At 38.1% G+C, this 25,651-nt stretch overlaps 1 protein-coding gene across 1 annotated transcript in view; it reads left to right on the forward strand.

Annotated features, from left to right (window-relative positions):
* gbe1b (glucan (1,4-alpha-), branching enzyme 1b) overlaps positions 1 to 25,651 on the forward strand; it is a 99,849-nt gene that overhangs the window by 27,518 nt on the left and 46,680 nt on the right. Inside the window, exons 7-10 of the mRNA XM_086262123.1 lie at positions 1,465 to 1,674; positions 12,983 to 13,098; positions 14,860 to 14,987; positions 15,282 to 15,380. Of these exons, the coding sequence (XP_086118249.1) occupies positions 1,465 to 1,674; positions 12,983 to 13,098; positions 14,860 to 14,987; positions 15,282 to 15,380 (553 nt within the window). The remainder of the gene's footprint in view (positions 1 to 1,464; positions 1,675 to 12,982; positions 13,099 to 14,859; positions 14,988 to 15,281; positions 15,381 to 25,651) is intronic.

Consider the following 25,651-nt stretch of genomic DNA (forward strand, 5'->3'; position numbering starts at 1 on the left):
ATGTTCCGTTACTTTCTCCTACATAATGTTTGTGTAATCGGAGTAAATCTCTGTCATGCTACCTTCATAAAGCAGATTTAAGGAGAAAAACAACCAAAGTGAGTATATATCAAATGCAATACTACTGCATTAAAAGAATAGACAAATATATATATATATATATATATATATATATATATATATATATATATATATATATATATATATATATATATATATATATATATATATATATATATATATATATATATACATATATATATAAATGAAGTCCTTCTTCTAATATATTTGTCAATTAAAAAGAAAGAGGAAGTGTAATCATACTGGGAGTAAAATTGTGAACCAGTAAAATATCTGAAAGACAGACTCTAAAAGATTTCAGCTTTAAGGTATCCAGTATCACACTTTACCACCTGAATGTATTTTATCTTTAAAGCGGCTGCAAAATGTTTTAAAGTTGTTGATGTTTTATTTTGAGGGTTGAATGAGTGTCACAAAAACAAACTGAGTGAGCAACTTTCTCCTCAACTCAGTCACCTCAAATCAAGGTTAGGAAGTCTGACACCAGCAATAATCTCTCTGTAAATACATTTTCTGTTAATCCACAGAGTGGGGAGAGTCGTAGATAAAGGTGGACTAGTCTGAGTCTTTATCTTCTTTCAGAGATCCTCCTTCCTTGCTCAGAGTAGGGCATAGTTATATATATTGTAATTTCACCCTTGATTGATCGCTTAGTGTCATTTAAAACCTCAGTGGTTGAATACCGGAAAGCAGGATAATCCTGTCACTATGTGTCCTATTTTTATTTTTATTTTTAAAGGAAGCTGATATGATGATTGTTGGGAGGATGGGATGTTAGAGATTGGATAATATAAGGTGTGGGTTATGGATGCGTACACATACAGTTGTGTTTTTCAGTGTCCTGAGAATTCCACTGACTTTACTGTAGATGTCCTGTAGAAAAGGTTAATATAAAAACATCTATCAAATGACAAAAGCTCACTTTAGACAAAGCGGCTATGCTTGTACAATAATATACTGCTCAATGCTGTTGTGATTATTTGAATTGCAAACATTTTAATGAAAATATAAATTCAGTGTTGGTTTGCACTTAGTCTTAAATGGGCCTTTTGTCAATGTGACAGCAATTTTAGAAAGAATAAAACCATTGAGTGGGAGTTAAGATCTGCTTGACAGGTTTATTGTTAGGGAAATTGAAACAACTCAGAAAATATATGTAATTTAGGTCCTTGAATTTTTTTTAAGCTTGTGTTTGCATATGTGCATGCTGTTAGTTATGTGCTCAAAATGGTCCAATTATAGGGGGGAAAAAGGTTAGTCTGACATATTCCAGTTGTAACTTGGATGATTTTCATTGAGTGGCAATTTTGAATCAACCTAAACTTCAGGGTTAAGCTTGTGTAGTAACCTAATGTGAATCTGAATGTGTGTGTTCATTTGTAGCCGCTATGGGACCCCAGATGAGCTGAAGCAGCTGATTGATGTGGCTCATTCAATGGGGATTATGGTGCTCCTGGATGTCGTTCACAGCCACGCGTCCAAGAACACGGAAGATGGCTTAAATCGGTTTGATGGATCCGACTCATGTTTCTTCCATTCTCCACCCAGAGGGGTGCACAGCTTGTGGGACAGCCGTCTCTTTAACTACTCCAGGTACTTGTATAGTTTTTATAACTTTTTAATAAGTATCCAGGTTTTTGACAAATTCTGACCATGTCATCTGAATGTTTCAGCAATTAAATAAAGTTTCATTAGACAACTTTTTTCTGGTCTTCTATTGACCAGTCTTGGTTGAGCCAGTGTGAATTGTAGCCTCAGTTTACTGTTCTTAGCTGACAGGAGTAGTATCCGGTGTGCTCTTCTGCTGCTGTAATGCATTTGCTCCAAGGTTTGATGTGTTGTGCATTCAGAAATGTTCTCCTGCAGACTTTTCTCCTAGCCCTTATCCTATAACCTATTGCATTAACACCACATTTTTCCCCAGAGAACTACAACTCACTGGAAAATTTTTATCATTTCAGATTACTATCTGTAAACCCTAGTGATGGTTATGTGGGAAAATCCCAGCAGATCAGCAGTTTCTGAAATACTAAGCTGTCTGGCACAGACAGCCATGCTGCGGTCAAAGTCCCTCAAATCTCCCCTGATACTCAGTTTGAACTTCAGCAGGTTGTCTGACCCTCCCTAAATGCACTGACTTGCTGCCATGTAATTGGCTAATTAGACATTTGTGTTAAAACACAGTTGAATAAGCGTACCTAACAGACTTGCTGGTGAATGTCTGAAACTGAGAGGTAATAGTTAATTCACGTTTATTCAGTCACTTTGATACAGTGTCATTTTCAATTGGTGGGGGGAAAAAAGTGTTGAAGAGTTTCCACAATATAACTAAATGACAATGTGATTACTTACTCATATAAAGTAGTAGTAAAAATGGACATGCTGTGTAATATTAAAAACCATAAACCAAAACCACAGAACCAATTTACTTTTGTTCTTTATACCATTTAAATTTACTGTGATTAACATCGTCCTGATTAGACATTATATATTTTTCAAGATCTTTTTAGCGTGATTTGAAAGCAAACACATCCCTGCTATTTCTACTCCTCCATTATGCTGTACCTGCCGTGGAGATTTGAATGTTACATACTGTTAGACATTGAACTTATGATGAAAAGACACTTTGTCTGCATCAGCTACATATAAATGTAAACACGTGTAAAGATTGATGAATGAGGATAAATGGGAACCTGCCATATCACTTGTTACAGTTTCTCAGACTGCCTTGTACAGAAAGATTTGTTGAAGGTCAAAACCAAGACATGCTCTCAAAAATGGCAGATTACATCGCTCAACCAGACGGCCGTGAAGTAAGGCACTGATATATAGGTGAAGTGTAGTGAATGAGTGGTTAACTGAAAACTCAAGTTTCCTCCTTTTGCCTTGATTTTCTTTTCTTTTCTTTTTTTTTTTTTTTTTTTACCTTTTTGTACATTTGTTCAGCTAGGATCGTCACAGTGTAACAGAGATTTGGTGATGTTCGTAGTTTCAACTAATTACAAAAGTGTTAGAAAACAGATGAAAGGCCATAAATAGGCAGGTTATTTTTTCTGTCTCTGCTGGTGCTCAATGTGCACCAAAACTATCGACTGGTGTTGTTGTTCGCCCTGTTAATTGGGTGTCTCTCTTGCCTCTGTACCCTGAAAATGATCCCAGCACACATTAAAGAGGAACAGGCACTGTTGAGTCTATCAAATGCCTTTTTGAACTCGCTTTTAATAAGTGTGTGTCAGTGTGCACCACTTTCCAATACATTATACAATGCTTAGTGTCAGGCAGGGGGGCTATAATAAGAGAACAAGGTTCTTCTTTCATTAGTTATTGAACCCTCCTCGTATCAGAAGCACTCATTAGACATGGTGCAGACATATGCCACAACTGGGAGGCATATGAGGAGTCATTTGTAAAAGCCCAAAGGAGCTCTGCAATGTCATAGCCAGTTCATTTGTCTTCTTTGCCTCTCGCAAGATGTTTGGACACGTCGTTTGTGTCAAGCTTTCTGTTACTTTCTTTGGAAGGAAATGAACCTCAGAGGCTACCCGTGAACCTTGTGGGATACACAGTCTGTTTTTAATCAAGCAGCCTTGCTATCAGCCATCACATTCTGACCATGATGTTCTTATTAGGTTGACAGAAGCTGACTGATACAAGCTATCAGAGCAAATGCACATTTTCCTTGTTGCTGCCTTTTTTGCTTTGCTTCCACTTGTGCATCTTTATCAAAGAACACCTTTTTTGTTGTATGTGTTCCACTTCAGCTTTTCCTCATAAAACATTCAACACAGTCCAGAGAGAATGCTGTTTAGATAGATACCTGCTATCCAATTTGTTAACTTGAGTTGCCTCTGAGTCAAATGTGTCTGCATTCGGTATTAAGAATGTCTGGTTTTGCAAACATTGGTTCCAGGCTCTAGGAATGCTAGAAGTGGGTTTGCTGTTGCTGAATACAAACTTGGCTATCCAAGAAGCGAGCTGCATTGAAACTATAAGGACACATGCATATGCTGGTGGTTGTTAAGCCATTTTTAAATAATTGCTAAATTGAACCAAGTAAATAATAAATGTACAAAAAAATATTTAAGCATTCATGCTGTAATGTCATCCATCCACCTGCCATATTTTCAGGTCTATGCTGTATAATCAGCATTCTGATATTGGCTGTGTTTATTAATTTGTTTTAAAGGAAAACATTCTTAACTTTCAGTAGTCTACTTCTTAGAATTGTCTTTCATTTTTTTTCGACTTTAGGCAAAAACAGCCAACTTTTGCTTGAAAATTTCCTTTGATGTCTCAGATTTTCTTAAAACCTACAGGGAATGCTTACACTTCATGGCCCCATAATAAAGTTTTTTATGGCTTTTCTTTCATGTAATTACTTGGTGGACACTCATATTAAACATGCGCAGCCATGCATGAGAACACAGCGGTCTCATCCACTGGCTTCCCACATTAGCTGTTTGGGGGGGCTAGCCAATCAAAAGACAGTTAGCTTAACCTCCTAGGACCTGGCATCCACATATATGGACATCACATTTTGGGTTGTCTAGACCAAAATACAAGATTTTTGCTCTACAAGTGCCTGATATCCACTTACGAGGACATTATACTGCCACTGTTCTATCAAAATTTAAAACGAATGTCCTTGAATGTGGATCTCATTTTTCTCCAAAACAAAAATCAGTAAAAAAAATGTTTTTACATTCATCAGGTCCCAATCAGCCCATATAGCAAAGATTTCAAGCATGCCATGAAAGAGTTCGGGTATTAGGAGGTTAAAGAAGGTAAGGTGGTGGCCTGAACGTGACAAGAGCTAAAATGGTTTGTTTCAGTTAACAAAATAAGAGGCTCCCCAATTTAAAGAGAATAAGATAAATATGGGTTTTTTATATTAGCGGCTCTAATAGAATACAAATTTGGAGCTGGAATGTAGCATAATAGGTCAATAAGTTGTCAAGATGTGGTGTATGTGAATGTACTAGGTGTGCTGCACCAAACGCATGGGTATGTGTCGAACAGAAACTAATTTGGGGACATCCACATCATTCATCGGTGTCTGTTTCCTTCATGAACCTTTTTAAATACGTCAAAGTCACCTTGACACAGTGACCGGGTAAGTAGAGTGCTTGTAGGGGGGTTAGCAGCCAAAGAAGCCAAGCCTTTTTGCAGATCAGTAGTGAGAGTTCTGAAGAGCTTGCTGTGGGTCCATTCTATATCCCCAACCTCTCTCAGGATCATTTGCATCAATTTTTCATCAATTTTTGTGTGAATTCTTAAGATATGAAAAATGGGCTTGGGGCTAGGCTTTTGAAAATGCTTTTTAGCTTTTCTCTCTGTTGATGTTCATGTTGAAAGGGAGGACTAACTATTTTCACTTTGACAGTATTATTCTACGCGTGCATGTGTGTGTATGTATGCATATATCATTCTTTTGTTTGTTTGATGTATAATATAATGCTAAGACACTGATCAAGTTATATAATTAGACCTGAATCCATGTAACCCTCCACTGTGTGCCCAATAAAACTAGATACACAACAAATGATGCAATTTTCTCTCAAGCATGAGATGACACTACAAAATCTGTTTCCAGCTGTTACCAGCTAAATGCCCTTTAAATTTTGAAGTTCTAGAATAAGAAAACTACACCCAAGGAAAGACATCTAGGGGAGCAAGGAATCACCCTGCTGGTAACTGGCATGCTTTTATTTGAAAGAAATGGAGCAGAAACCATCACAGAAGAAACAACAAAAACTCTATTTCCCTTATGTAAAAACATGAATGCTCCTACTTGGACCAACTTTGTGCTGTAGCTGGGGTTTTGGTACTGTCTGATCAATCACTAAACCCACACTTGAAAACTCAGTCACTCAATCCAAATGCATTCATTTCAGTATTTAACACCCATGAGTTATTTCCCCTATCCCATCAGGTCACACAGCAATGGGAAAAGTAGTTTTTCCCCTCTAGTGAGCTTCGGCTAATGAGTTCAGCTTAGCAGTAGGTGTGCAAGTTGGCTTCTTGGAACTCCCTGTATTGCTACCAGTAGGTGCTTCATGGAGTCACTGGATAGGATAAGATACAAACACTTTACCTTCATGCCCCTTAACCATTGAAAACTAGACAAATAGGAAGAAAATATCTATAGTTTGTGAATTTTTAAATTGAGTGTTGTACCTGGGGTAGCACAGTAGTGCAGTGGTTTGTACTGGTGCCTCACAGTGAGAAGGTCCTGGTTTTGATGTATTTTCATGGTCTCCCTGTACTTATGTGAGTTCACTGTTTGTACCTCAGCTTCCTCCCACAGTCCAAGGACATGATTGTTAAGTAAACTGACCAGAGGTGTGAATGTGAAAATGTTTCCTCCTGTTGTGTTTAATTTATGATATAGTATAGTGTCTCTTATCTTACGCTAATGTGCAGTTATTCAAAAAATCCCAAAGCTTGTTATGGATGACACTTTGGCTACGTTCACACTGCAGGTCTTAATGCTCAATTCCGATTTTTTGATCAAATCAGATTCTTTTTTTTGTCTGCTTGTTCACACTACAAATAAAATGCAACAGCAAACGCTCTCTAGTGTGAACGCTCAAAGCGGCCCGCATGCGCAAAAGAAGTCACACACAACGGCTCTGTTTAGACCCAGAGCAAACAATATTGTTTGACTGATGGCCCTTAATATAAAGACTTCGGACTTTACGTTTCCCAATTTTTGCTTTAAGTTATTTTGTTATTTACATAATAATGTAAATAACCTAATAATTATCCTTATTGCTGTTTTAGAGAGGAGCGGTGCTTCAAAGGATAGTTGCAGATTTCTGTCAGAATCTGCAGATTATAAAATACAAATAAAATGTTCACGTTGTCTTCCCAACAGTTTCACTGACATCTACACTGGATGGCCAGGAAGCGTTCGCGATGTCTTATCGGGCGCTTCTCCGGAGCTGATAATTGGCATCTGTCTTGTGTCGGTGACATAAAAGACGGATTTAATGCGACATGACCGTTCAAACAGCAGTCGCTTTCTAAAACATCGGATATGTATCGGATTCAATACCACATACGAAAGTGACCCAGATCGGATTTGTGCCGTTCACACTGTCATACCATGATCGGATATGGGTCGCATAAGGTCAAAAAAATCTGATTTGATGCGCTTTCGCCTGCAGTGTGAACGTAGCCTATGTATGGGTCAGATCCTAACTGGTTTGTAGAAAAATACAGCATGAGAAGCCCTGATGGTGGGCCGCAGTGGCCCTTTTTCATTGTTTTTAATTCTTGGTTTCACTTCAGCTCTTTGCATGTTAGAACTTTAGTCTTCTCCTAGCTGGCAAGGACCAACAACAGCACAAGCAAGAGTAGCCCACAGACCGGTTTTTGTGACTCTTCCCCTTGGTGACAGTAAACCTCTACAATGTTGAGCATGTAAACATGTTGGAGCCCTTAGTGTGTCCAGGTTAAACGATGGATGGATGGAACGGAGGAAGGAGTTTGTGTACTCTGTGACTTTAAAAACTGGATCTCCAGAAAGGCACTGATTGCCTTTGGTCATGCTCCTAAAGTGACGTACCACCTTTATGCTTGAACAGTACGTACTATTCCACTGAAAACTGCTGTATGATTTCTGGGTCGAAGTCCGAGACCTAACTCTGAAAGATTCAAGATTCAAAGCTCTTATTTTTAACCAATGATGACAATACACATGAAGGATGGGCAATTTTGTCATAGAAACGGATGTTTGCTGCACAAATTGACGTCAACATGGCCAGAACAGGGAGTAATTAAAAACTAGCAGGAGCACTGTCTTATGTTACCAACTGTAATGCAGGATCTCTAGCTAACTAGATAACAAAGTTTGAAGACTAGTAATTATTATCTTTTTTTTTTCTTTTTTTTTTTTGTTACTGTGGTTATTTAAATTACTTTAACGGCTTCCTTATGAAAATCACTTCTAAATGTCCTGCAACTCCTGAAATATGGTCCACTGGAGAAAACTCTGAAGAATTAGAACGGGCCTTACAGACAGCCACTGATTCCTGAAAGATGGCAAGTACACAGCAAATCCAGCATGTCCAAATTAACACTGTCGGATTTGATTTCAACACTATTAAAGTGTCTATATGGGTCCACACCAGAGAGTGTTAATTTAACTCTTTTTGGAGAGTTGGTACGTTAACTCTGATTTAGTGTTAAACACCAAATCTGTCTGGAGTTGATAATTTAACACTTGGTGTTAAGAGTTTATATATTAACTCTCAAAGAGTATTTTAGTTTAACTACGTAAGAGTTATCTTCTAATTCATTCTAAAAAGCGGGAATTTTACTGTTCTGAACTTCTAGAAATTTCTTTTGGAAATAAACATTTACTAAAAAGATGCAATGGTTTTTGAAAAACATTTATTCTGAACTGTGCACCACAATTTCAAAACATTTTCTGAAAGATGTAACAGTATACATGTTCTCACTTTCATTAGAATTTTGTTTATCAAAAGGTCTGACATGGTAAATGCAAATAACAGCATTCTCATCACTTATTTCTTCAATACAATATGCATGTCCTTCATTCATCCCTTTGTGGAACTTCAACGCACTTCTGCTCTCCCCCATATTCCATCTTCACAAGCATATCCTGTGTGGAGATTGAATAAAAATTAGTTGACACTAATTAATGGCACAAATAATCCAGTAAACAATTGCAGCACAGTAAAAAAAAAAAAAAAAAAAAAGGAATCCTCTTTGAGCCATTACTTGTGTAAAGTATTTTCCCAAAAGACAAGGACACAGGCAACAGGTAATACTGAACTAAATGTAAAACCTCAACCTTTTTAATTTTTACCTAAACCGTGTGCACAAAACTCTGGAGGGATCTATGCTAACGTAGAATCCAGTCAGGACGTCTGCTACTGCTGTTTGCTCGTTGTTGTTTTTTTTTATGGGCGATCGTTTTCAGGCTTCAAGTAGCACCATTACACCAACATTTCACATTCTAGACATTGTTTTAGGTGTATTTGACCAAAAGTTTGACTGAAAATTCACATGCAAGCTTTTTTTCAAGGCTGTGGTATTTGCCCGCAAACAATACCTTTCAGCTAGCTAAAACAGAATATTATGCTATCAGCGAGCAACATGGCTAATGCCTTTCACACAGCTTTGTCTCAACTCCAAAGAGCCACAGAAGTAAAAGCTAATAACAATTGAAACAATCTTTGAAAAAAATGACTTACCAAGCATGGCAAACAACTCAAATATGTAGAGCAAAATGTTCTGAAACGGCTTCACTTCAGCTTCGATTGGAGCCGTGCTGGGGGCGGAGTCTGTGAATTTACTCTGTTGGTGTCATAGCCCCTCTAGGAGTTCAGAGTTAAGAGGTCAAGAGTTAATGTTTCCATTTTAACACCTCCAGATTTGACAGAGAAACACTCATTTTTAACACTCTATTTTAACTACTATCATTTTACACCTCAGAGTTACATTAAAAGAATGTGACTCTGCTTAGAGTAAAATTAACTCTACTTTTGCAAGGAGACTATTAACACCAAAAAATTTAACACTTTTGAATTTGCTGTGTACAAAGTGATACTAATTACAGGTTGCTAAACATACAAACAGTCTCGCAGGCAGCAGAATATTCTTCCTAAGATGCCAAGCAAGAGCAGATAGCTGCCAGGCTGCATAAAGAATGCCAGACAAATGGCAGATATCTAACACAAAGCAAAGCAATACAGGGACAGTCTGTCAGACCTCTAGATGAGAATTTACCCAGCAAGGCAGCCAGTACTATCAGACTCGTGGAATGGCTGCTTACAATGTTCTGCTACACAGTATAAAGATGTAATTTCTGCACAAGTCCAACACAGCACCTGTGTGCATCAAGGCATGTGTGATTTGGCTTACTGAAATCACTGTTTTACTGGAGAGCGGTTAAACTGAAAATAAAAAATCAAACTGTTAGAGAACATTTCAAGCACACACTGTAGTAGCCTCAAAAGTAAAAAAAAAAAAAAGGTGTCCAAGTAAGTCATAGTCTCCCAAAATTGCCTTTAGTTAATGCATGCAAATCTGAATTTGAAAGAAATGTGATTGATAAATAAATCAAGTTTAAGCCCAGAATGTGGTTTCATTGATGTTGACACTCCTGTCAGTGTCTCTGTCCCCTGTTAGATTATAGAAGGTTTTGAAATGCGTTAAACGAGCCACCTCATTTGTCCTTTTTGGTCTAACAAATGCACCCCATACATCGGGTTGTCTGGTGACACAGTTTGGGCATCACACTTCTCGTGGAATGAACTGTCAGCTTCTAAAATTGATTTGGTCTTATCTGCAGCTTACCTGTGATGTTGGTAAAACAGGGACTTAAATCTCTCTCCACGCCAACCCTAACAAGTTGACATGTCACCTAATGCAAAATCTAGAAACACGGCAACTTATGGCTTCTTTTGGCTGGAAACTGAGTGTAAATACACACTGTAATACCGGGCACAGCTACAGCCAGCATGAGGGGCAAATAAGCTCTGATGAGGAGCAACTAAACATGATTTTTTTTGTTATTTTATTTTATTTTATTCTGGCAGTGTGCACTTGCAGGTAGAACAGAAACACCCATGACAGATTACTTTGTCTTACCCTACAAGCAGCAATATTAGGCTTTTACTCTATTAGTGCTCCCTAACCAGGTTTCACTGTCATGGCAGAGCTTTACTATGAGGACAGTGTAATATGCAATTTGCTTTTGTATTAACACCACAGACCAAGTGATAACTTCATTGAACTGCATAGATAAGTGGTGCATTGCATTGGTACAGAGATCTAACTTTCTCACCGTAATTGGACTTGATCATAAATGGCATTGTGGGTCCTAATGTGGCAGTATGGTTTCATCTTGGGCCTCTGGCTCTCAATGGCTATTATCTCCATCCCGTGAGGATACATTGTGTCTGAGCCTTTGTTGGCTCTGCGCAGTGGAGTGGAGGACCTAATCTATTTATCACAGGGTCTGCGTGACCACCCAGCCAGCCTGCTATATCGGATCATACCAGGCTCTCTTGTGATCTTTCTCTAGGGATGGAGGAAGTACCGATGTAACATGCAGCTTCACACCTGTCAAACAGTGCTGGTGTTGGTCATCCCTGAGGAATGGAGCACAGAAGGGAATGCATTTAAATGTATTTTTGTGTCATGGCTTTCTTGGCCAAAAGAAACTGGGATTTTGTGGGGGGTTTTTGCCACAGAGGTGTAATCCTCAGGTTTTAGTGTTAGATAAACCTATAATTCATTTTAAAGATAAAGCATTATTAAGGACATGAGCTGTCTAGTGTTTGTGTGAAATTTTTCAGTTTTAGATGTTATTGAAGTGTTGTTGAAGCATGAATCTGGGTCTTCTTGCTGCTTCACCAATTTTTTGACATGATGAAATTGCAAAAAATAAAAAGAATTGAAGGGCCCTTGGTGTGGTTTTGAGACAGGGGGAAAACTCTGTGTCTGACCTTTGTAATTCAGGATACTGTCATTCAATAATACATTAACATTTTAATTGATGAAGGAAATCAGCCTTACTAGGAGCTTATGTGGTTCACTCTATTTAACTAGACAGTGAAATGCCCCCTATAACACAGCAAAAATACTTTTGATGAGGTAAAACATTTGTCAGACAGGAGCGTCTTTCATGGTGGGCCTATACAGCTGCCAGCCGACTGGCACCATGAATACATACAGTTGAATAATTTCTGTTAACAAACCCTTTACATGCTGTATATTCTGAAGTGTAGCTCAGGAAGTAGAATCATATTTTACGTACTACAAAGACACTCCGTGGATACAAATTTATCGCAAAAACAGAAACCTTCATTAGATTTATATTTATAAACACATAGTAGTCACAAACTATTACAAACCGTTGTTGGAGTATGGAGAAGATCTGGGCCTGGCCTAAGCAGAGGCAGCATCTAATCAGTGTAATGAATGTCATTCGTGTCTCATCCCTGGTGCTTTGCTGCTGCCTCCCAGTTTGGCATCCATGTATGCAGTGTTTCATTTGGTCCTCATTACACACACTGCATATAGACAACCAAATATTGAGTTTTTACTGATGTTTCCATGGCAACACACCTCTCAATGGAAAGAGTTGAGGTGTGTAGTGTACTTTGCCTTGAGAGGCTGTTAGAAATCGGATGACTCGCCCAGTCAGGAACGGGGAGACTGGGGCCATTTATGGAATCCACCTCCTCTGTCCTCCACCGACACAGTCCAGTCAACAGACACAGTGAGCATTTGCATGCTTTGTAGCACACCGTGGGCTACACTACAACCACAGTTAACGCTTTCAAATTCAAATAGTTTATTGGCTTCTTTTTTTTTTTTTTTTTTTTTTTTTTTTTTGTAGTACAGTCTTTGACCTCTTGTTTGTAGGACATTGTAAAACAACGAAGATGAGGCCAAAGCAAGTAGAAGTGTAGGATTTATCTCATCCTCAAGAGAGGAAACTCCATTCCTTGCGCAGTGTTTGTTTACCCAAGTGTGGCGTGAAATCCTATCACTTCAAATACACAGAGATGGGCTTGGTAATATAAAACGCTTGCCCAGTGATCGAGTGAAAGCATGTGATGGAAATCAGAAAACTTAACCGTACACTGTAAGCCACTGATTTGTAGTTTGACAACTGGTTATTTGAATTGGTTTTCTCCTCAATTTAGTCACTGTACTTAATGAAAACACCGTTCACTCTCATTTGCGCTCCATCTCCGACATAATATAAGTTTGGTTATCAATATGTGAATGTCCTGTAGGGGTGAAAATTAATCTCTGGTGCCTAAAGTGCACAGTGAGATGTGTGAATAATTCACAGCTTTTGCTTTGCCTGACCTTGAATGTGTGTGCTTGTGTGCGCGTGTGTGTGTTTTTCTAGCTGGGAAGTGTTGCGGTTCCTGCTGTCAAACCTGCGCTGGTGGATGGAGGAGTACCACTTTGACGGCTTCAGATTTGATGGTGTTACTTCCATGCTGTACCATCACCATGGCATCGGTAAGACTGGTTTGTGTGCACCTTATATTTCAGAGCTGTGTGGTGTGAGTAAAGCCTGTCATCCTGCTCTTGTTTATAACTCGCAGTGGAGTGTACACCACACACTCCCGAGTGTTAAAGATTAATTTGAGCTTTGTTGAGAGGTTTAACTTATCCTATCCATCATGAGGGAACTTTTTTTTAATTTTATTTTATCAAAGTGTTAATGTAAAGGCTTAATATAAAGGTGAAAGGTTAATAGAAAGGTCAAAAACGTCATCAAAACAATTTTTTTCTTTTTTTTTGTTTGTTTGTTTGTTTGGGTTTTTTTTTTTTTTGGGGGGGGGGGGGGGGGGGGGGTTGTTTTGTTTTTTTACCAAATTATATTTAGAGAAATTTGGTCTGGTAAAACAAAAAGACTGTTGTCTGAATTGAGATTTTAAATAAACGAAATTAAAATATACTTGGTGTAAAACGTAACCTGTATGCCGTCAAAAGTTGGGATAGGACCATTAGAAATGTTGTCATGGAGGTAAACAATACATTTTGTTTAGCAAATGTTAGACAACATTGGTGAACGATTTTCAGAAGTTGTCTGCATAGTGGATTTTAATGTGCTGAGTGCAAATAGGCCAATTAAAACATCTGATTAGCTACAATTTATAAAATGTGTAGTTTTATGTCTTCTCATCTGTATGTCATTGCTTCATGTGATAACATGTAACATTTCTTTATGTAACAATATATAGCAGGGTTATAAGATAAGAAAATCTTTATTCTATATTTGGGAATTTCCTATGTTATAACATTTGATGCAACAGCAACAGTTATAATGGTAGTATTAGCAACAAAGTAGCAGTGACAGTAACTAAAGGTAAAAAAATAAATAAAGAAATATGCAAAAATATATGTTTAACAACTGAATGTCTTTAGAAAATTGCCTGACAGAGCAGGTCTAGATGAGATGTTGTTTCATGGAAAAACACATTACTTGGCAACAATATAGTTTTCCTTCTGCTAGAAATGTCAAATCCAAGATCAGAGTAGAGGGCAAAAGGTCAAATGGAGAGATGATAATATCTGAACTTTGACAACTGTGTCATACTTGATACAAATCCAGTTCAAACAAGCCTAATTATAGCAAAATTAGATTAATATTTTGAGCTGAGTCTGAAAATTAGCGCTTACCTTCATTTTTGCCAAAATTCAGGGGTCAGAATGTATTTTTGGTGTTAGAACTGCTCTGCTAGCATGCTCATGAAAACCAGAACCAACAAATAATTTTAAGTATCATTTTCAGTTTCTGCAACTCAAAATTAGTACAGTTTAACTACTTTTAATTTGGAAGAATTTTGACTGTACACTGTCTTGGATGCACTTGAATAATATTCAGTGATTAATACTTTCCACCTTTTAAAAATAAAACTTTAGTTCTCATTATGCCAACAAAACACATTTTTAAACATGCCAAAAAGTGAGATAAAGTGAGATCAAGAATATTCATCTGTATTTAATCTTAATAATAATTGCTCCAGAGTTTAAATCTCTCCGCGTACCCTACAAGTTCTGGTAAGAGCTGCTCTTTAGTCTCTAGAGGCATTTTTATTAGTTTCTTATCCAAAGGAGCCTTCGGCCTTCATTAAGATTACATTTATTTCACAATTTTAGGACATTTTAGAAATATGTCAAGAAGAGAAAGCAAAGCGGTAGCATCAGTTAAAAAAAAAAAATCTGTAGTTTGGGTGAAAACATGATGAGTGTTCACTGTGTGGGTGTTTACAGGCACAGGTTTCACAGGGGACTACAGTGAATACTTTGGCCTACAGGTAGATGAAGATTCTTTGGTTTACCTGATGCTTGCCAATCACATTCTTCATACCCTTTATCCTGACTGCATCACTGTTGCAGAGGTAAAAACCCACTGCCACACACACATCTTTGCATTCACTAACTTTGCAATGACACTGCCCAGAGCTGTTATTAATTAAAAGAACTTATTAGTTAGACATAGCTTACTTGCGTATTCATTGCTGTAATTAAAAGGTAATGCAAAAGGAAATGGGGTGTCGCTCTTTCCTTTTTTTTGCCTGTGGTGTAGGAATTTCACCCCTTAACATGTGAGTTGTGGGTATTGATAAAATCTTTGTTGAAATCTGTGCCCGCAAAGTAGAAATGTGATATTAAATAATAAGACTTTCCTATAGGATGTGTCAGGGATGCCAGCTCTCTGCAGAAAAGTGGAGGAGGGAGGACTTGGTTTTGATTACCGACTGGCAATGGCTGTCCCTGACAAGTGGATTCAGGTAAGGTGATTCTAAATTGATTTAATGTATTTTTATTTATATAGCACCAAATTACAACAACAGTCACCTTGGGGTGGTTTAAAGTGTAAGGAAAGACCCTACAATAGAGAAAAGTCCTGACAATCAGATGACCCCCTTAGAGCAAGCACATGTGGTTCCTTTAAATCTATCTTGGACATATTGGGAAACATTTGCAACTTTGAGAAACAGTTGATATGGTGCCAGTTTAGCTCAGTGGATGAGCAGGCGACTACATGCCGTATGGCCGGAGAGCAGTTGGCCCTTTCCTGCATGTCTTGCTCTCTCTCTCCCCGCTTTCTTGTCTATCTTCGCTGTCCCTATCCAATAAAGCCTTAAAAAATGGTTGATTTTGTGCACTGCTGCGCTTTTATGTATTATAGACAAGGAGAGTTGATGCACCTAAAATGACAAAAAAATTCCCCCCAAAAAACTTGTGATATAGAAAAAATGTGAACAGCATCCAGTGCAAATGTTTAAACTCGGCATTCAAGGCAGCATTTCAAATGTTGAAATTACAAACATTTATTTTTTTAAAAGCCTTCTACTGTGTATTCATTTTAAATTTAATAGCAGAAATAGCTGTATAATTCAGAAAGTTGCCTGCAAGACTGTAAAGGTTGTGTGCTCAAAAGTACACACATACATATACACACCTGTTGGAGCTTCTCACGACTAATTAGGTTAATTAGGAACAGGTCATTAACATGATTGGGTGTGAGAAGAACATCCCACAGAGCCAGGGTTTCTCAGTTTAAAAAAAAAAAAAAGCGTGAAGAAGGGTTTACTATTCAGTGAAAAACTGTGTAGGCAAAGTAGTTTAATTTAAGAACAAAAAAGAAAGAATTTCTGGATTTCGTCATTTATGGTACACAATATCATTAAAAGATTAAGAGAGTAAACATGAATCTCTGTACTCGAGGGATAAGGCTGACAACCAATAATGAATGACTGTGATCTTCAAGGCCTCAGGGAGCACTGCATTAAAACATGATCCTGTTGTGGAAATTACTGCGTGGGCTTAAGAACACTTTTGAAAACAGTTGTCAGCAAATGCAGTTTGTCCCTGCATCCACGTATATAATGATTAAAATTATACCAAAAGAAAAAAAAACAGATAAACAAGACTCACAAAGAATGCCTTCTCTGGTTACAGTCCTAATGTATGATTGACTGAGACACAGTGGAACGCCACACTAGCTCTGATGACTTAAAATTTTAAATTATTTTTGGATATCATGGACACCAGAGCCTCAGGGGAAGGGGAAAGAAAAGGACCATGGCTTGTTGAGAGCAGATAGTTGCAAAACAAGCATTGGTGATGGTATAGCAATTAAGTGAACAAGGCACGGTTACTTTGCACATCTCTCATAAGGCACCATCAGTGTTGACCGATATACAGTCAAACCTCGCCTACTCGCAGTCAAGTATTTGCTGATTTTTTTTCGATTTTTCTTTCACACAGCACATCTGAACTATTCCCTAATTATTTTCAGTAGTATGATAGTTTAAAATATATATTTAGTGTTTGAACTATTAAAATAGGTAGTTTTTTGTGCTCTTTTTAAGGAAAAAGCCTTATTTATTTCAAAGTATTACAATTATTATTATTATTACAATAGAAATTATATTATATAAAAAATGTATATGTTGTCTTTTTTCACTTCCCATTGAATACTATTTTAAATGGTTTGCATATAATTTCCTTACAGCTTATTTACATTTTACATAGCATCCTAACTTTTCTGGAGAAATGATTGTAGTAGCTGATTTCTAAAATATAAGAACCACTGTCACTGGCTAAATCCTTTCAGTGTTTACAGTAAAGCCTAAAGCCTGTGCATTATAAATACCTTCATGATAAAGGTGGCTTTGATGTTAGTAAGGGTTTGTTTTGGTAACTCTTTCTCAAGATGGGCAACAGTCACTAAATCAACCCAGGACTGTAAGGCCTAAGGAGGATTAACGTGAGAATGAAATGTATGTTTTCATATTTCTGGTATTCTTTCTGTTATATAAAAAAAAAACAGATAACATTGAACCTAATTCTGAAATCTTTTTTTATACATAGGTTTTAAGGGTATTCAAACTGAAAAAGTTTTTTGTTGTTGCTTTTTCTAAAGCAGTGCAACCCTTTTTATTTTTTTCCCCTTCTTAATGCTACCCACTGTGCAAGTGGGAAGGTCAGTATTTATCCATGCAAACACTGAGCTATGAATAAATGATGGAAGCGACACAATTGTTATTGAAAAAGAAAAGCTTTTGACTTATTCATTCATAATGACCTTTTTCTTAGATCAGTAATTTTTTTTAAGTCCTTTGCATGGATGTGTGCACATTTTTCTTTTTTTTCTTTTTCTTTTTTTTCCGTGAATGAGAAGAAAAATGAGATTTAATAATGTGAAGGTCATCTAGTCACTGATCTTGGCGGAAATTTCTTCTGTGATGTTTTTTTATTTTTTTTTTCCTTTTTCTTAAGTGAGGCTTTAAATAGGCTGGCAGTCACCTTTACATTTCACATTATTCATTATTCACTCTGAATGTCTGTCCTTGACGTAGCTTATGATATCAAAGCAAGGGTTATTTTTCTGTCTGTATTCAGTGCTGTTTTGATTTTTCCAAAACGATTATACAAGCTTAATAGTTAAAGAGTGCCACAAGAAAGGGTTCAGCTAGAAGGTTTATCACCCATCGCTGACTGTCAGGGTAGGTAGGCTGAATAAGAGGACGCTTATTGTCATCTATAACCAAAGACAGCTGTGCTGTGAAGATGTGCAAAAAATGCATTTTTAATTCCAACAGTGGCATTCAAATGACACTATGCAGGAAGTGATTGTTTGTAGTGTCTAAATCTGGACATTTATATTTTCCTCAGGTGGATCTCTGCCATTCAGGTTTCAATTGATTTTTATATTTTGCAGTGTAATTTAAGATTATCTATTTATTATTAAAGAAATTAAAAATAAAATGGGTCTAACAGAAATCTTTCTTTTCATAGTACATTTTCTTTAGTTATATATAGCAGTGCACCCCCAACCCCCGGGCCGCGTGGTTTTCAGGGTTTTTATCTGTTTTTAGTGTTTATTTTTTTTAAATCATTTCTTATCGTTAACTCTGTTTCCCTGGGTCTGTTCCCGTGTGTTGTGAATAAATCGTCTATTTTTTTGGTACCGGTACTGGTTTTATTTTTGTTTATTTTGTTAACCGCAAGACCTTAGAGGCCGGTCCGTGAAAATATTGTCGGACATAAACTGGTCCGTGGCACAAAAAAGGTTGGGGACGGCTGATATACCGTAGATATCTTTAGCTATATACTCATTGTAGAGTTTTAATATATTGGTCTACCATGAAAGCTCTGTGTTTAAAGATAAAATGTGAAATTGATGAGTTGGAGGTCGAAATGAGAAGCAGTTATTTTTTCTTGATTATTAATTGCTTTGTGGTCGTGTCTTTTATTTCAATGCAATCCCACTACTAGAATAGAATTCATCAAAGATCTTAATTTCTGTTTACCTTTTTATTTATCCACGTTTTCTGTCTTATTTTTCATTATGACAAATATTGCACCAGATGATCATTGTTAGAGTTTGGTATCTCTGCTACACATATCTTCACTCACCACATATATGATACACACACAAAATTGAGAAGAACATGCAGGGGGATGCTGGGGTGATGGCAGGGTTGAATCAGCAGGAAGTGATACAGGGCTGCAGCATCACTGAGATGTCAGGGGGAGAGAGAAGGAATTTGCAGCATAGGCAACCAAATTGGGTAAGTTTGTTTGGTATATGACATGAACAAAACTAGGGCTGCTCGATTATGGCAAAAATGATAATCACGATTATTTTCACTGAAATTGAGATCACGATTATTTGACGATATTTATTTAACCCTTTAAGACCTACTATAGAACCAAGTCCACCAGAGCTTATATTATTTTTATTTATTTTTTTTACATGCTGTAGTGCCATTTGTGGGAGCATTTCAAGTTGCTATACATCAATACAACTGTTATAGCCCATATTTTAATAATATGTATGCATTAAGTGCATAGTAATTACATAAATTGCAAAAAAGTGCAATAAACTACAAAAAAAAAATGAAAATCGCTTTTGTTTTGTTTACATATATTTCTACTTGGAGAAGTTTAAGAGGTTTATCCCTCAAAACTTTAAATACAATAAAGTTGCAAAAAATAGTTTCCCACCACAGGAAATTTATTTTGAGTGTCTTCATAGTTTTATTTTGGAGATACAGCAATTTTTATATACTGCAGGAAAAACAAAAAACAATCCTATGATGCAAATTTGCAAAGAAAACAGCATGTGCATCATTTCACTGTGGGAAGTGTTACGAACAGCTGATAGGAACGGCAAAGCGTGTTTCTGGAATATTATGTTTTTGTTCCTGCAAGCACTTTTTATGCAATTTTTGCAAAGCTATATGTGGAACGAAACCGTGACCGAGGACAAGCTGATGGCATAAGATGTAAGTACAACTCCTCCGGTTTCATATGCAAAACAAATTATTGTGCTAGCTTACACGGTTCAGGTTCTACAGGGATTTAAAAATAGTTACGCAAAACGGAGCGTGCTGCTCTGACCGGCTTTAAAGGGTTAACAATGACTTTAAAAAAATAATATAAAATAGTGTGCAACACCACTGAAGTTTTTTTTTTTTTAAACTCTTTTCAACCAACGGCAGTCACTCTCTTCTCCAAATAACTATAGCTTTCCGAGCTTCCCTCGGGTCCTCTTAATCAGCGGTCTCCACCCTTTTTTGCGCCACGGACCGGTTTATGCCCGACAATATTTTCACGGACCGGCCTTTAAGGTGTCGCGGATAAATGAGGGAGGGGCTAATAATCGGCTCAGTCATTTTTAATGATCGTTGAAAGCCCAGATCGTAATCGTGATTAAAATTCGATTAATTGAGCAGCCCTAAACAAAACCAGGCATGTTACATGTGTATGATACAGCAGAGCCTGAGCTGTCTGGGAGAACTAGCTTGCAGGCTTTGGTCTATTTTTGTTTATGCTGCATTGAGAAAAGCCTATACCCTTTACCTTTTTTTTCCTTTTTTTTGTAAAACAGTCTTCATGTTGACTGAAGAGGTTTTACTTTTTTCGTTTTTGGTGAAGCCCACCATCAGTTATCCAATACAGCATGATGCACAGCTCTTTGCTCAGGGAAGGAAGCTCAAACAAAAAGCATGCAGAGAAAAACCTGCTGGAGGAAAGGCATTCATTAGCTTCCTGTCTGGCAGATGACGCTACAAAAGGAGCTGCGTTGTGCTGTATGTCTATAGGTATCGGTCAACAAGACTTATGTACTGTATATATTTAGTATGCTAATACTCCTGATGAGTACACAACCAGTAACTCGAATTTTTTACTTAACAAAAGCAGCTTCATGAGTGCTTCCAATAACTCTTCATTATGGGCATAACTGATAACAGTATCACAGTGTTGGGTGTTAACGACGTATTATCATACAACACTGCTTCAGACTGGATGGAAAATTCTGGGCACCAAATATTCTCATTTCTTCCACAACAACTGCTGAAGCACCCTTTAGTTTGGCACTCCAGCCCAAACTGCCACTGTGAAAGTGCTTGATGGCCCACACTGGAAAAACATTGTTTATATTTGTTCAGCCATCAGGTATGGAAGTCCATAACTATATAATATTGAAGCCAAGTAGCAGAAAGCACATACCCGCCCCACCATCCACCCAGAGACAAAATAAGGTTATTATGGATTTTATTAAATAATTTTCTTTTTTTAGTTTTTTAGCCACAGTGACAGCACCAGCATCCCAATGAACATGGACAGGTTCAAGCAGCTATTTCTGCTTTGGAGCTCTGTGTGTGTGTGTGTGTGTGTGTGTGTGTGTGTGTGTGTGTGTGTGTGTCTCTGTCTGTCTGTCTGTCTGTCTGTCTGTCTGTCTGTCATCTGGAGGACTTGGATAACTTTACAGTACTTGGAACCAGCACGCAACTTCTAATATATTTTCCTGACCCCATTTGTGCTTGATGACAGAATGTGTTTTGATGAAATCAGCAATTATTACTTTAGAAAGTACAGTTGCAGTGAGTTTTCTCTGGGGATGTGTCTGTCTGTCGGGTTCAGCCAGTAGATGAACGTAGACTGTTTTTAAAAGTAATGTTTTATTTTTTTACTGGTGCACTTGAGCATTTTCAGAGAAAGTAGAGGCTTTTTTTTTTCCATTTGAGGAAAATGTCTGTATGCAGAATGCCTAAAGAGGTTGTCTGATTTAAAATTCATGTAAAACTGTGCCTTTTTAAATGTATCCACTAGCCCACACTAGAAGTTTTATTTACTCATATTTTGGTGAGAAAAAGCAAAATATAAAGAGTCTGACCTCGGCACCGCATGCATCCTCTTGCTCTATGGTTTCTTGTGTTTCTCAGTGGGGGAAGTCAACGCATCGTTAATCAAGTCTGTCTCTCACAGCAGTGGGTTTTACTCAGTAGTAGGGATGTGGAGGTAGAGGAGAGGGGAAGAGGGAGAGAGAGAGAGAGATCGTCCCAGACTTGACCTTCCTCTGTGATACTTGCAATAGGCGTGCAGCAGGCAGTGCTGTACCACCGAGGTTTCACAGGATTATCCTCAGGATGCCTCTGGAGAGGTTCTTGCTGCTTTTACTTTCCAAACAATATTGCTGGCAATGCAATATTTGTTTAGATTCTTCTCCTGGTTGCAATTTTCAATTAAATTTGTTCCCTCCCTCAGGAGACTTGAAGCTGGAGGAGAGCAAGTGAGCAACAAATTTTTTTATTTTTTGTATTTCTGTGCAGGGAAGCATTCATATGAACATGCCTTGGTATAGTCAGTGGAGTGCACTCAGGGCTAGCCTTGCCTCTTCTCACAGAGTGTCAATTAGGGAGGGATTTGAATGGACTGAAGTGGAGCCTCCAGTGAGGTGTGTGTTGCAGAGAAGGAAGACGTGAAGCGCGGAGGGCAGGCATTCAGACAGACGGCGAGAGACAGACAGGCAGGAAGAAAGAGAGGGAAAGGGAGACAAAGACGCAGAGCAACAGAACCGTGAGCTTATTTATAGATTCACATGTGTGCACGGATGAATTTCTCTCAGTTCTTTGGCTGGGACCTCACGCTGTGTTTCGTCCTCAGCATGACTGATTGATATGACTCATTTACTTGGCTGCACAAGGCTGTTAGGACCAACAGACTGTGAAAAATTAAGATATCCTAATGAGAGGACCAGATAAGGCGCGCAGCACAAGTTTGGATGATTCGATCTGATTATCACCATAAAATGCTGTCACTCCTAATGGATAATGTTACAAAAGCCCTTTAATTTAACAAGCACCCTTCCCTCCAGCTACAGTGGATTGAGATGTAATTGAAACAATTAGAGGCGACAGAGGTAGAGGGCTCCATGGTTGCAGCTCGGATAAAAGAAGGTGACACGGAGAATTCTCCAGCAGCCCTCTGCTTCTCTCAGCTGTTCAACTCGAATGACCTCTGAGTCAATTGTTCCAATTCTTGTTTCTGTTCCTCCATTTATTTTAATTGAATGAAAATATCAGTCCGCACACCTCTGTCCTTATTAGTTTCAGGGGGAAAATCTATTTCTAGACCACATACTTTGCTCTGCCCATCATAGCAGAAACACTTTCAATTACAATGGCTTAATAAAATTCAGACTGCCAGAAAGCAAAGATGTTGTTCAGCCTGTTTATGTAAACATGTCAGCGATTTCTTTGCCGGCCTTAAAAGGGCACCCACTCTGTCTGACCCCCTCTGCCAGTGTCACACTCTGCTTGCCTGCTTTAATGACAGCACCATTTCAGGTTCGTCCTGCTTTATTTTATTAGCTAATTGCACTCTGAGGCCACCCTTGTGTGGTGTTAACTGGCGGTGCAGGATTTCTTTAGCGAGGGCTTTTGCAGGAAAACTGTGAGGTGAGCTAACAAGTGTTTTTCAGCTGAGAGAAGCCTGCCGATGTGGGCAGAAAAGTTCATTAATTTTCAAAACAGGGAACATATAAAGATGGGATGAAATTAGCTTGATCCACTGGATTGAGAACTGCACACCTTTGTTCCCTTTTCACCTCTGGGGGCGGCACTGTATGTGCAAAGAGAGGATGTGCCCATAGCAACGCAAACTCAAACACACTTTCAGCAAATGTGATTGCAGAGAGAGCAGAGGCAGGATGCTCAGGCCAGCCACAAAATGTAAAACAAGAGCTTTAGACTCACATTCCCCACCAAGTCCTTGCCAGCACTATGTGATGGTGGAAGAGAGCCTCTTGAATCAGTCACAGCATGTCTGTGACAGTGAGATGACCTCATCCTGCGCTGCAAGATTTTTTTTTTTTTTTAAATTTTATTTTTGGCTCTGCCTAATTAATCTGGGCACTCTGGTTGGCTCCTGACAGCAGGCTTGTAAAGTAAGATTTGTGCACTGCTCATTATCATTGATGAAGTGGAGTGTCAGTGGTGCCAGGAAGCTCGGCTGGTCGGGGCTGATGTGGGTGAGCTGGTGGTAGAGAAGTCGTCAACCCATTCACTTCTGTCTCTGCTCCAACAGTCCCACTCCCAGATTAATTGCTCCCAGACCACTTTTGTGGTTGAATTGAATTGTAATGATTCATAAGGAAGTGTAAAATGTCTGATTGTACGTGGATGTGGAGGCAACTAGGATGATCTCTGGGGCATATCCTGTAGATTCGATTCTCTAGCTGTGATACTCGAGCTGGAGGTGAACAAAAAGATGCCAATCTTTTAGATTTTCATTTAGCTGATGTTTAATGTGTAATTTATAGTTGAATTTATCTGCATGTTGTGTTATTAGACCAAACCGTCCTCCCTAACAAGACACTTTGAATTAAATTAACGGTTTGTATTTAATCTTTTTTTTTTATACTCACCTCAACATGTGATATGTTTTTCTTAGGTTGACTTCCACTTCTCCCTGAAATGACTGTTTGCCTTACAATTATTATTACCATTATGTTTTCCATTATAAAGCCGTTTATTTTGTGACATTATTTTACAAATAGAACTGGGATTAAAAAAAACAAGAAAAACTTACTTACTTTGATTCTAGATGTTACCTTTTAAATATTATGACGGAAGTTGTTCTCTTTTCTGCCTAAATATTCAAGACCAAAGAGTACCGTAGTTTTCAGACTATAAGGCGCATTAAGTGAAACATAACAGTCAGATAAGTCGAACTTTATTCAACTCATTCACAACAACACTCAACATTGTTGTAACACATAAAATAGAGAACATTACACTCACTTTTTCAGTTCATTCCTCTTCCACAAATCCATCAAATTCTTCATCTTCAGTGTCTGAGTTTAACAGTTGGGCGATTTCGGCATCACGCATGCCCGGATCCGTCTTGTCATTATCCGAGTAAGTCTCGTTACCGTTACTCAGCTGTTCAACGATGATTCCGGCCTTCGTGAAAGCTCGGACGACACTTGAGACTGATACCTTAGCCCAGGCATCCACGATCCATTGGCAGATAGTGGCTTAACTTGCCCGCTTCGTAAGCATCATAGCTTACCAAAGTCGTACTAAAACATTTTTAATGCATAAGGCGCACCGGATTATAAGGTCCAATTTTTGAGAAAATCAAAGGATTTTTAAGTGCGCCTTATAGTCCGAAAAATACAGTAGTTTAAGAGTCAAAAGTACTAAACAGAAACTCTAAATGAACTACTAATAACTAATTTGTTTTGTCATCTTTAATATACATTGATCAGTGGGAAGCTTAGGTGATAAAAATATTAGATATTGTTTGTAACTGTAAGTGACTTTTAGATGTGCTATTTGCTCAGTTTTGCGGCTGACCTCAATCCAGAGAGTAGTGGACAAGGCTTAGCTCGAGGATCAAGGCAAGCCACGAGCAGTTAAAACATCTGAGAATTTGTAGTACATGTAGATAATAAGCACCTTACTGAGGTTTTCTGGTAGCACTGGCAATGACTAATATGGCCACACAAGGCTAAGGTGAGGAGAAGTGAATGTGAACAGATGGTGATATATAGAGCGGGATAGCCTCTATTTAGGTGGACCAGCCAGTTCATCTCAGACATATTGATCGGCACAATTTACTCTCTTTACTCAGAGGATTATGGCTCTGTAGAGTAATATAAAGGTTTCCTGACATGTCAATCAGCTGTCACTGCCAATTCCACAGAGCAGACCTCAGCCTGTCACTGAAATGGGTTTTCCAACTCCCCCACCAGTCA

Source organism: Aulonocara sp. 'chitande type north' Nkhata Bay, linkage group LG14 (assembly GCF_057382095.1).
Source record: "Aulonocara sp. 'chitande type north' Nkhata Bay isolate Kocher_YH1m ecotype deep benthic linkage group LG14, A_spYH_male_GT1.1, whole genome shotgun sequence".
In the NCBI taxonomy this organism is placed as follows: Eukaryota; Metazoa; Chordata; class Actinopteri; order Cichliformes; family Cichlidae; genus Aulonocara; species Aulonocara sp. 'chitande type north' Nkhata Bay.